Source organism: Ictalurus punctatus, chromosome 10, assembly GCF_001660625.3.
Source record: "Ictalurus punctatus breed USDA103 chromosome 10, Coco_2.0, whole genome shotgun sequence".
Classification (NCBI taxonomy): domain Eukaryota; kingdom Metazoa; phylum Chordata; class Actinopteri; order Siluriformes; family Ictaluridae; genus Ictalurus; species Ictalurus punctatus.
In genome coordinates, this window is record NC_030425.2 from 24,782,034 (window position 1) to 24,794,855 (window position 12,822).

Consider the following 12,822-nt stretch of genomic DNA (forward strand, 5'->3'; position numbering starts at 1 on the left):
TTATAAAACAAGATATTTTACTAGCTCAGATAGTTTCAGAGTGTGTGTTGGGGGTATTTTGTTTTATTAATGTTAAGTAAGCATGGAGTTGGAAATAAAAAATAAAAATAAAAAGCTTATATTCCCATTATACCTAAATACTGTATATCTCGATTCACCTTATATAAGATATAATCTGGAATACATGATTACATAATTACAAAATGATGTACTGTGCATGGTGTTACTCCATAACCAATTATTTCTGACTTTAATAGTAAGTCGTATTAGTCTTTTTATAGTATTTTTTATAGTATTTTGTTTTAAAGTATTCATCTTTTTATTAGTAGTCTTTTTATAGTCTTTTCTTATATACATTTTAATTGTAAAAAGTTTCGTCTTCAGGATCTTATCACAAAATGTCAGTACCGTATGCAAATGAGTACTTATTATAGACTGTCCTATAGTGCCATGGTGTGTAATTGTGTTAAATTATGTAGCCCTTTCTTTTAAAAACAAAACCACGTCTCACAGTTCAAAATATTCATAAATGTATAATGCAGTAAAAGAATGTCATTACATTCATTTTCAGTGAATGAGTAAGTACTATAATATGTTGGAAGATATTAGATTTCATTATAAATCCATACATACTTTTATGTGACATTTTATGTGCAATTAATGGTTCATACGGTTCTTTGTCTTAAAAACGTGTTTTTTATTGATTGATTCATACATATGTATTGTACATTTTTATTTTTTTTTAGATTTGTGATCCTAAACAATTCCATCACTATTTATCTGTCAAATAGTGTGATTAGTATTCTTTTGAATCACAAGCTTTAATAATAAGAATCGTTTTGTTTCATAATGACGCCAGATTTGATCAGAATTACACATATTTGAGTCTAACAAAAGTAGTTCATAAAGTACAGCCTATGATAAATACAACAAATATAAAATCCTGTCTTACAGTTTATATACAAGTGCACAGTAAAAAAAAAAAAAAACTTTACTATACGATACAGAGACTAGGCATGGCAGTGAATATCATTTTTAGAATAAATAAAACTAATAAAGCTGCTCACACTTTACTTTGAGCTTTAACATTTACCATTTGGAGTGATCTACTATCTGAAGTAGAAGTGAACTACTACTTTGAAGCGTATTCTGCGTAATCCACCCGTGCAACCGGGGTTAAGAATGATCTTTGGGAAACCTGATCCTCCTCTTGCCCCAAGTCTGTAAATTCTGTCTGGGCTCTGCTTTCAGACCAGGCTGGTTCCGTTCAGCCTCTTGCCTCTGCATAAGAGATTGAACTGAGTCCCATCTTTGAAAACTTTTAACTCTTCTCATCTTTTGTTGAAACTTGGGCTTTGAATGACAATCTGGGAGATCCTCCCAAAGGATTCCATGCTGTCTGCTTGTACACCTAAGTGAAGATCCTGTTCTGGGTCAACTGCAGAATGCACTTTTCTCTCGTTGTACTCTGTAGGCTCCTGTGGCAGAGAATTGAGCAAGGGCAGGAACTGTGAGAGAGCATTTTGACGTCGGTTCTTCCCACCAGCCAAGCTCACGAGGGTCCCGTGTTTGCCCGAGACGTAGATGTTGTAGCCGTCTGCCATAACTTGTTCAAGAAAAGAGCAGTCGTCCTTTATATAAATGTACTATTGGGAGAAATAAAATAAATAAACACTCGATAAGGGTCACGTACAATAAACTGCATTTCACTTTGTAACAGTTATGTGTTCGCTTTAAGTTCTTCGATGGCTGTTTGCTGTTCACATACAAGGGCCAAGGTTACTTTCCTGTCCCGTTTCATTCAGCTTTTAGTTTTGCAAACCCAGCACAGGACAAAGGTCGCTAAAATAACGTCACAAAGTATGTTTGGTCAATTTTGTAATATCATCTTTATAAATGGAAACAGTTCCTCAAACCGTATACATACAGCTCCACGTTCACGTAAATACTTTTAAAGGTCGTAAAGCATTGGACCGATTAGGGGTGTTAAAATAATTTGTTTTGGATTTGAATTTGATGAGATTTATTTGTTTACTAGCATAAAATTTTGTTTTATATTATCCACTAGCATGATTCGAGCCTTTTCAGATCCTTCAGACCAAATCCTGCATATGTAGCCCTGTATATCTAGGGATACTGATCATGTAAGTTTACATTTACATGGTGATGCAGGGGTTTAGTGGGAGGAATGAACTTTTGAAAAGTAAACGCTGAGGAACTAAAAAAAAAAAAAAAAAAAAAACATCCGATGCAAGATCAAATTGTTTGTAATCCCTAAGCAAATAATTAGTTTTACCAGTGTGTGTGTGTGTGTGTGTGTGTGTGTGTGCTTTGCCAGTATGTGTATGTAAGATTCATTTGCTATCGATATGTCTATGTAGTAGGTTATTAAATCCCACACGTGCAACAAGAACCTAATTGATTCAAAATGAGTCAAATCACAGGCTTTGGAATTGAATGCAAATTGTATAAATGACTCACCGAGCCATATAGCTTTCCATTAGCTTCCATGCAGAGATACTGTGAGCTCGCGACACCTTTAATAACCACACAGCCTGTGTCGACGGTGCGGATCTCCACCAAACCTGGAAAGGAGGGAGAGGGGGTACTGTTAATTTATGCCCCTTGGATTGAATCACCACTACTGGGAAAGTTTCAAAATTATTTGAAGTCCATGAGATAATTATTTATAGATTATTTCTCCCCACTTACAATTTCTGACATGTGTAAAAATGCACTGGGGCAAGATGTTTAAATCTAAATATGATGCGCAGTGGAAATCTTGCGCGTCGGAGATATGCAGTATTCATACGCTATGATCAACAAAATAAAATATTGTAGCATAGTGTTGAGTTAGTTATGTGTGTAGGTAATTGTAATGGATAGACTGGGTGCGGGTCTGGGGTCAAACTTCGGTACTCACTGTGCGAGCTCTGCACGTGCGATCCTCCGATCTTCCCGTCTTTGCTGATCTGCAGGTGCAGACCGGGTCTTGCCGCGTACAGGTGTCTCAGGCGGACAGATTCTCCCCAGTCATTGGCCAGGTGTGGTCCGGAATCGGCCAGTGCGACGCCGATGCAGCACGCGCAGAGGAAAATGCCGAGCAGCATGTCTCGGTATTCCAGTTAATGTGCGGTCCAAGGTGCGGGGACTGGTGTACGATGAGCGCGGCTGTTCGCTTGTTCTCGTCGGTCGTGTGTGTTTTTTCGTTTGTTTTGTCCTCGCACATCTGTCCTCTTAAATGCTGCTCTTTATCAGTTGAATCGATAAGCCGCCGTCTCCCCCTTTTGGCAATTTCTGCGAAAGGGATCATAACACACCTTCTGGACATCCAACAGACGGTTGGGGTTTGGGCTGCGCTGGCAGGCGCGCGCGCGCACACACACACACACACACACACACACACACACACACACACAATATTTGTTTTGCTATCCTTGTGAGAACCTTCCAATGTAGCAAATTAATGCAATGCCTACCCCTAAATCTAACCATAACCATAAACTCAGCAACTAAACTTTAACTGTACAAACTGTACAAACTTTCAAGGTGAATAAAAACTGCTTTTAGTTTATTTCCTTTTTTAATTCAAAGTGCACACACACACACACACACACACACACACACACACACACACACACACACACACAACAACAACAACAACAACTAAAAGAGCCAAGAGGTTTAATTTAGGTGACTTAAGCTTAGGGTTATGGGCTGCTATAAGACAGGTAAATAAATTGCTATGAGCACTACACACAAACGTGAAGAAGACCCTCCCCCTGCAGGGCTAAAGTACAGGCGTGTGTGTGAGCGGATGGGATCTGGTGGACACCAGCAGGTCACCTTAAACAGATAGTGCGCCCTTTTCCCCTCGAATTTTTATTTATTTATTTATTTATTTATTTATGAATCGCTACCAGTAGTGTGGCGAGTTTAGTTTGCACAAGGTTAAACAGTAGCCTGCTCTTAACAAACCATTCCCATTCATGAAAATTCCTCCTGACCAAAGTGTTATTTTACAGTCTACTTTCTCAGACTTTGCTGGTACTGACACATATGAAACATATTCTGAGCCGTTTACCTTTAATTCGTTGTAGTTATTCCGCCATTTTTATAATGACGAGGATGATATCATTTCTATTGATAGTTTCTATTAGGCAATATACAATCAAACACCAAACTCCACAGGTTACTCAGCAGAAGCTCCAGTAACCATCACCTCTTATTCTAAATCAGAACCGGTAGATGGCGCTCTATAATAATATTAGGCTACCCTATACGCTTTTCGGAGTTAGAGGTACAAAATTATGCTTTTTTCCTTGTCACATTTACGCATTTACACGCATCTGTAATATGTATCTTTCACATAGAAATTTGATTAAATTTTATTTGAATAGTGCTTTTACCAATGGGCATTGTCATAAAGTAGGTTTATGTAAATAAATAAATGTAGGATATCAATTTTTAATGTATACATTTATACATTGATCACTAATGGGAAAGCCAGAGGTGATGGTGGCAAGGAACAACTCCCTGAGACAATATGAGGAAGAAACCTTGAGAGGAACCAGACTCAAAAGGGAACCCGTCCTCATCGGGGTCACTCCGGGTAATGTGATTATAAATAATTCCACTCTGTAACTGTATGGTACATGCTCTAAAGTGAAATTTTCTAAACAGGAAATTCATTTTAGTTTTCCCATGAAGTCTATTTTGTTGAAGTTATCAACTGTTCATGATGGAGACTTGAATGCAAAACTGTTTGTGGTCATTGCAGTCCTAAAGCTATCAAAGCAATTGTGGCCCAAAGCCATCATAGGAAAACTGTTCATATCAATTGCAGTCCAATGTATTTAAGTAGTACCATCCTCAGTAATCTCACTGATCTTTGGGCTGTCCATGTGGGGCCATCCTCAGCAACAGTGAGTGATTTCCAAGTGATGAGAACTCCAACCAGATGGATCATGCAGCTCCAGAGAGCAGAAGGGAAAACATGAGTGTACCCTGAAGAATTATTTAATGCACATAATTGGACCTTGAGGATCACTCAGTCTGTTTCATTAACCACTTTATCCTGATCAGGGTCATGTTGGATCTGGATCTCATCTCTTGAACACTGGATGTGATGCAGGAATACACCTAGATGGGATGCCAATCCATAGTATCATGTGCCCACTCACACCTAGGGGTAATATATCTTAGCCAATTCACCTACTGGTATGTTTTGGGAGGTTGGTGGAAACCGGAGAACCCAAAGGGGGCAGCATGCAGGCATGAGGAGAACATGCACAGAAACTCTGCGCAGACAGTAATCTGAGCTCAGGATTCAACCCTGGAAAATGAGGACCAATGGTGTACCATTAAAGTTTTACTCAAAAAGCAAATTGAAGGTATATGCAACATGCACCTTCCCAGTTAAAAAAAAAAATACATACCTTATGACTCAGTGGGTCAGTGAGACCTTTTATGTTATTTATACAATGAAGCCTTTGTGTCTTTCCTTCATAATAGATAAATAGTTAGCCCGATGATTCTATTGCCACTTGGATAGATACCTCACTCCTTTCAGAAAGGCCATAATAAGTTTATAAACCCACAGAGTGATGCCATCAACAGATCTGTGGTGTGTAGTAGATACATGTGTGATATGAGATTTTGTCCTCCACCCCTGTTGGCTGTCAAAGACATTTTGACCAATCATGCTAATTCTATTGCTAGGTTGCAATATATTCAAAACTGTGCCACTAGACTTCTTACACATACCAAGCGCTCAGCTCACATTACTCCTATCCTTTCTGAACTACTCTGGCTACCGGTTTTGTTTCGCATTAAATCTAAAATAATCCTCCTTATATTTAAATCACGTCATGGTTTGGCAGCATGCTTTCTCAGTGAACTGCTTTTCCCCTACAACTCGACCCGTTCTCTCAGGTCCTCTGGGTTCGGAGTCCTCTCTGTCCCTAGATTTCGTTGCTCTACCATGGGTGGCGGGTCTTTCAACATAGCAGCACCCAAGATCTGGAATTCACTTCCTCTGACTCTTCGCAGCATCACTTCTGTCTCCAAGTTCTTAAAACGTATCTGTTTTCTCAGTGTTATTTGTCCTAACGTGTTGCTATGCATTTTGCTCTCAATGACTATACTATGTGTACTGTGTTTTTCATTTTTTGTGTTTGTCCATGATTGCTTATGTATTATTGTATTACTATTGTAAAGCGTCCTTGAGCTCCAGAAAGGCACTATATAAACTAAACTTATAATAATAATAATAATAATAATAATAATAATAATAATAATAATAATAATAATTATTATTATTATTATTATTATTATTATTATTATTATTATTATTATTATTACAATCCCCCTTTCTCTGCCCATGAAATTTGTATCTGACCGCCCACTCCTGCCTACATGTGAGAAAAAAACTAATTGTGTTCACAGTTCCTCTGAACACTTCTAGCATGCAGCAATGGCTGCCATATACACCTTTAGCATAGATGGGGACTTGCCAATGTCTAGCAGTCCTTGGAGAAAAGTATTTTGGGAATAGGGCAGTGTACCAGATCCACCCAATGGTGTGCACACCATTCAGAACAGGCCTTCCAGCTCTTAAAAGTGCATCCCCATAGCTAATAACTGGATGAAAACCACCCTTATTGTGAACAAGAAAGTTTAATGGAACTACTTGTTTTGAGCTGCAAGGTCTACTGTATCAATAGTATCACTGTCCAAGAGAGAACAAATACTAGTGACCTAGTGCCCTGAAAAAGGGGCAGTGGGAAAGTGGAAGTTTTTATTATTTGAACATTGTTAGTAGGACACACTGATCTGATGGAGTTGGGTAGAGACTTTGCCCCCATGACGGATATCCTACTCTGAAGCTGCAGAGCTTCCGAACCAATCCTTTTTGTTAAATAAGCCTTGCTTCTTCAGCATACTAAAGGCTGGGCCCCTCCTGCAAACACAAGGACATATTTCTATTTGTGGCTTTTATGGTCCAGCTGTAAGCTCATAACCTACTTTTTAAAGGCTTATAGCTCCTTACCAGAAACTGACACTACTGGTTTAAACCATTGGAAGGGAACCTTTAGAAATTTCCTGTGTTCTGAGGCAGTAGGGACCTGAAAATAAGAGTCCAATGATGCAAACTAATCCTGCTTGTATCTGCTTGAAAAGACTTAAATGAAAACCATCATTCTTGTTTTGAGTAAGAAAATATGTTGAGTAGGACCCCTTGTTTTTTATTTAAATTAAATGACATTTTATTTGTATAGCACTTTTTTAAATGGACACAAAGCAGCTTTACAGAAATTTACCTTTTCGATTATGCCTCTGTCCATCATAGAACACGTTTTTTAAATTACCTTTTTGATTGTGCCTCTGTCCATCAGAGAACAAACTTCTTGGTTTAGAGTAACACGTTTGTTAGGTCAGATATAAACAAAGCCCTCTGCCCCAAAACAGATTTTTCCCAATGGGGCAGAACCCACATTAGGACTATTAGAACTCACTGATCTGATGGGTGATGTTTTTAGCTGTAAAGTGTTCCATCACCAGCACCCATGTCCCTTCTGTGTCCATGTGTATTGGAATATGAATTAAAATAGTGAATGTCAAAATAAAAGACTTTTGAACAAGTTTGCTTTATAAGAAGGTACAGGCAGCCAAACTCAACCAAGCATTCAACAAACACATGGGGGGAAAAATGTAACTTACATATAAGAGGTTCTTGAAGGTTTCTATGGATAGGTAAGGGTTCAAAGCCTCCTTAAAGGCTCCTACATAGAATCTTATCTAATAGTGAAACACTCTGTTATAGGATTCTACATAAAACATTTAGGTCTTTCCCCAGCTGAAAAACCAAATAACCCTTACAGGTTCTAAATTTTCCAAGGGTGTACTACTTCCACCAATGCATCATGGTGTAATTGGGTTATCAAACATAAATTTCACTGACCACTGAGGTTTTCCTAAGGAATGTATTATATAATTGTATTCATTCATGGTCCTTAGGCTGAGTCATTTCCTTTGCTAGAAAATCAGTTATTTAATTGAATATGGCTGAATATTTCATCAACCATTGACGTCATACATTATTTGGAGCTTGATTTTTGCTGCTAGTTTGAAATACTAAGTGACCTACATGTGACCTATGTGCCTTAGTGACTAAGTGAACTATGCGGTCATTGTAGAATCTTACTAACGCAGACAAAGGCAGTTCAGTGCATTTATTCACACATTTATATGGGCTGCTTTCATTGTTCAGCCTCTTTCTTCTCATGATCTCAGTCCATTCATGAAAAAATGTCTGCCCTCTCCAATCACATGGAGGCCTTGCAGTCTATTTGTAATCCCTTGTGCAATAATGTTCTGTTGGATCAAAGGTTATGCTGGGTGTATTTTCTGTCTATGTTCCGTCCTAATGAGCCATAATGCCAACTGGTAAATAAGACCACAATCTATTTACACCATGTTGCTCAGCATCGCATGGGCTACGTCTCTGCTGGGATACATTTGGAGGTCTTGCACAAGCATGGCAGTGCATTAGAGTACATGGATGTTTACTTTTGGGTCGATATTTGTAGGTCAAACATTTTATGAAATTGTTTTAGACACTGATTTTTACACAGGACAAACGGCTTTTAAACCAGACAGGGTTTTTTCCCCATATTAAAGACTGGGGATTTCAGTAGCCATATTGGTTGGCACTGATGGTCAGACTTTATTTAAAACCTGGTAGCAAACTGACCCAGGATTAGGATTAAAATTAACAAATAAACAAGAACAAAAATGTGAAACAACTGTATGTTGTCCTTGTAAGTAAAATACAAAATAGGTTCAATTGGATGTTATGGATATTAAAATTGCATTAAGTAACCGTATATATACAATTATGCTTTACTCAGTGAAAACTCTGTACCATAATGTGAAAGAAGAGAAATCAAGAAACAAATGGTAGAAAATAGCAGTGACAAAAATGGGAAAATAATAACAGTATAAAACATAAGAAATGTACAATAAAAAGTGTAAAATGTGACATGAAAATGCACTTATCAATATTAAAGAAATGTGGCAGCTAATTAGTTAGCTAAATGCTGTTATTATTTTTTTCCTTTTCTTTTCTTTTGTTTTTTGTTATGTATTGTTTTTTAATCAGTCATAGATGAAGCCTGACACATGTTTATTTGTAATGTGTTCCAGACCTGGTGCATAAAAACAAAAGGCTGTTTCACTTTTGTTATTAGCACGGCATGATCATAAACCTTGATTTGCAACATTGTTTATCAGACCTTCATAGATGTATGAAGGTGCTATACCAATAACAGATTTCCAAACGAGTAATAAATAGTATACACACTTTTAAAGAATACAGGCAGGCAGGCAGTAGAGCAATGCTGGTGCTGCTCTAATATGATCTTGTTTTCTAGTATGTTTTCTTTCTTCTTTTTTTGTTGCTGCTACATTTTGCATACGTTGTAAAACGTATGTGACAAATTGTGCATTTATCAATTGTAAAATTACTTACTGTAAAATGGTGAAATATACTAATAAATGGCACAAAAATAGAGTGGATATGGCTCTAAATGGCTCTAAGAAGTTCAGAAGTTCAAGAGGTGGCCTTTGTCTTTAAGGCCACCTTGTAAGCAAACAAATGTCTGTTGCCCTCTTGTGGATATCTCAGTCAGATCACAGTGGCATATAACCGTACATCCACTGTTCAAAAAACCCCAGGTATAATAGTGTTTCTACTATTCCATACACACTTATTCATCCTGCTGTACATCTCATTGTGCTCATTGACTAGACCCACATGCACACTCAGCAGACTGTCTGTGCAGGCTGTTAAGGGACTGATTAGGCCTCTGATTTGCTTGCATGTTCCCCCACCAATGCCTCATCAGGGCTGTGTATGCAGGCACTCAGCATTCACTTTGAAGCTCAAAACCATGTTTTGACTATGATGTCTCTTGTTCTTCATTGCGCTGTGATCGACTTTGTTGGTGCTACTTTGATTAAAACCACGTGAAAGCCTCTCTCTCACACTCTTTAAAGTGCCCAGGCTAATGGCTGTCAGGATTACTGCCAAATTCAGGGTGCTTTATTTGCTCCTCTAGCTCTTTTAATGTCATGCATTCACTTCTTTTTTTTGCACGCACTTGTTTGTGTTAGAGCTAAAAACCACTCCCTGTCTTGAGCATCTCTCCTGAGAAATGCTGTGCTCCAAACCAAAACTGAAAAGTAAAACTGTAAGAAGTATTTACTATCTTATTAGCAGAATTTTAGCTTAAAGCTAAGTCAAAGCTTTATAGTTATATTAATGGCTGTGTTTTTGTTGACTAGGTCACCTCTGAGTTCAAGTTCAAGTTCCCAAGGGAAACCCATGCTACTGAAGCTATCTGGGAGTGTCAGTGCGCTGCCTCCTTGCCTGGAGATGTCATGAGGAAAGTGATTGGCAGGCCTACTCCAACCCTTACAACACCCAGCTGCATGATTACAGGGAAAGGCTCTATGTTCTTTCACCTGTCCTAATGCACCAGTGTACAGCTCTAAGCATGCTTCACAGTGAATGAGCTAGTTAGGATGTTCACAGCCATTTGAAGTGCCTTGTCTTTATGAGCAAACATCTGGAGTGTCCCAAACAGACACCACACAGCTGGCCCAACAAAGAGAGCACAGGGTAAAAACACTCTAAGTACAGCCTTTGGGCTGTGCTGCCAGAGACAGCAGTATCCCTCTTCTCCTCATCTGCAACAACATGCAAAAACACACCTCACTGTGAACAGCAGTGGCTGCAGGCCGAACAATACAACATTACATATGTGCAAACTAGGGGCCTTATGAAAACTTCATGGTAACAATACCGTATTACCCAATATCACGGTTCAAGTGTTAATTAATTTGCTTTGGGAAATGGTAAAGCAGGCATTTCCAAGTTTCCAAAAGTTTCCAACATTTATTTTTCTTGATTTGTTCCTAATATGTTTGTTGTTTTAAAATCTAGAGATAGAAATGTGTTTTTTGTGACCACAATTATCTAAACCAGTATACCATCACATTAACTTTACATATAATTCCGTTCTCTCTGTTATAGGCCTCCTTGCCTAATAATTTCACATTATTCCAATATACAATCACCCTCCACTTTATTAGGAACATCTGTACAGTTTTATCTGTACAATTTATGCAGTTATCCAATCAGGTGTCAGATATGCAATGCATAAAATCTTGCAGATACAGTTCAAGAGATTTAGATAATATTCACATTGAACACCAGAAGAGATTACACAGAAGGGTGCAATAATAATAATAATAATAATAATAATAATAATAATAATAAATACAGCAAGTTCTGTGGGCTACAACAGATGGAGATCACATCGGGTTACACTGCTATTAGCTGAGAACAGTGGGCACAAGCTCGTCGACCTGTACATTGGAATACATGATAGCCCCATTCATTTATGTGAACTTATTTCTTCTCTTGAACTCCAATAGTCATGACAAGTTTTGGATATTGAACTCAAGTTTTTTCAAAAATTAAAATTAAAGTAATTCATTGTAAAACTTGTAAAACATGACTTTTTGAGTTGAAACAAAGGTTAACTTCAGGTTGAGTTTACTCATGTTTTTAAGGCAGCAGGTGAACTTTTGTTTCTAAGTTTAACCAGCTGAAATGTTTTACAGGTTTATCTGCATGATTTAGTGCACTGAGTTGCCACAATATGATTGGCCATTTGGATGATTGCATACATGAGCAGCTGTTTCCTAATAAAGTGTCAGTAACGGAGCTCTAACAGAGGCATAACAATTGATTCGTCACTTTTTTTACTTAAATAATTAAACAATCAAGGAAATTCACCATCAGCTGAGAGTTTGAGTTTTCAGTTCCAATAGTATGCGCAAAGTTTTCACCTAGTGAATTCGTATAATTTATATATTAACAATCAATGGATAGTATATATTAAATATTTTGTAAATATTTATTTATTTATTTATTTATTTATTTGTTCCATTCTTTTAGTTTATATCCAGTTGCTTATTAAATTTTAACGACATAACTAGTGAACTAACGGATGTATAATATCTATGATTGTTCACTGTATATTGTTTTGATATTTTTTAAGTGGCAGTCTATGGAAGTGTGTGTTAAGGAGTTAGGCATAGGATTCAGTGCAGCACATGCAATGCCGTTCAAGGGTGGAGCAGGTGCTTGGTGGTGGTTACTTGTGGTCCAGGCCAGGTGTGGGAATTTGAATTCATGCATGAGGCTGATTTGCTTCAGTTGAGCTCAGCCCATCCCCCAGTTATATTCATCTGTCCATCTTTCTTATTGCTGTTTTCTGTCACAAGGCATTCACTGGAAAATATTTTCCAATTTCTGTTATTATTCTATTATATAAATCAGTCATTCTAAACAACATGTCGTTATAAATGTATAAAAATGGCATATAATGACAGATAATTGAAAGTTTATTTTAAATTACATCTGCTCATAGACAGTAATATATACTGTATTACAATATACAAAATATATTACTGTCTTTGAGTGGATTTAATTGAAACTAAACTATAATGAACTATAATGAAGTCAGCTTAAAGACACTTAATAAGCACTTAATAGTTTACTCTTAGTTAATAATCATTAGTTTAGGATCTGTTTGAGATTTTTTGTTTGTTGTTGGTGGTGTTGTTATTTTAAACATGTGCATAACTAAAAGAACAAATATATGAATAGATAGATAGATAGATAGATAGATAGATAGATAGATAGATAGATAGATAGATAGATAGATAGGCTGTTTTTTTTATGTATTC

At 37.3% G+C, this 12,822-nt stretch overlaps 1 protein-coding gene across 1 annotated transcript; it reads right to left on the bottom strand.

Moving 5' to 3' along the window:
- Positions 1–531: 531 nt before the first annotated feature.
- On the bottom strand, positions 532–3,353 carry fgf19 (fibroblast growth factor 19). Its single transcript, XM_017477427.3, has 3 exons — positions 2,924–3,353; positions 2,482–2,585; positions 532–1,646 (listed from the first exon to the last, which is right to left on the bottom strand). The coding sequence occupies exons 1-3, from the start codon at positions 3,108–3,110 to the stop codon at positions 1,332–1,334; spliced, it is 606 nt and encodes a 201-aa protein (XP_017332916.1). The 5' UTR covers positions 3,111–3,353; the 3' UTR covers positions 532–1,331.
- Positions 3,354–12,822: the final 9,469 nt, after the last annotated feature.

What these genes read in the sequence shown, in the direction of transcription:
- fgf19 (XM_017477427.3), bottom strand. Translation starts at nt 3,110, where the DNA reads ATGCTGCTCGGCATTTTCCTCTGCGCGTGCTGCATCGGCGTCGCACTG. An exon ending in GCACGTGCAGAGCTCGCACA is followed by an intron (nt 2,586 to 2,923) that starts GTGAGTACCGAA and finishes CCTCCTTTCCAG; the next exon opens with GTTTGGTGGAGATCCGCACC. An exon ending in ATGGAAAGCTATATGGCTCG is followed by an intron (nt 1,647 to 2,481) that starts GTGAGTCATTTA and finishes TTCTCCCAATAG; the next exon opens with TACATTTATATAAAGGACGA.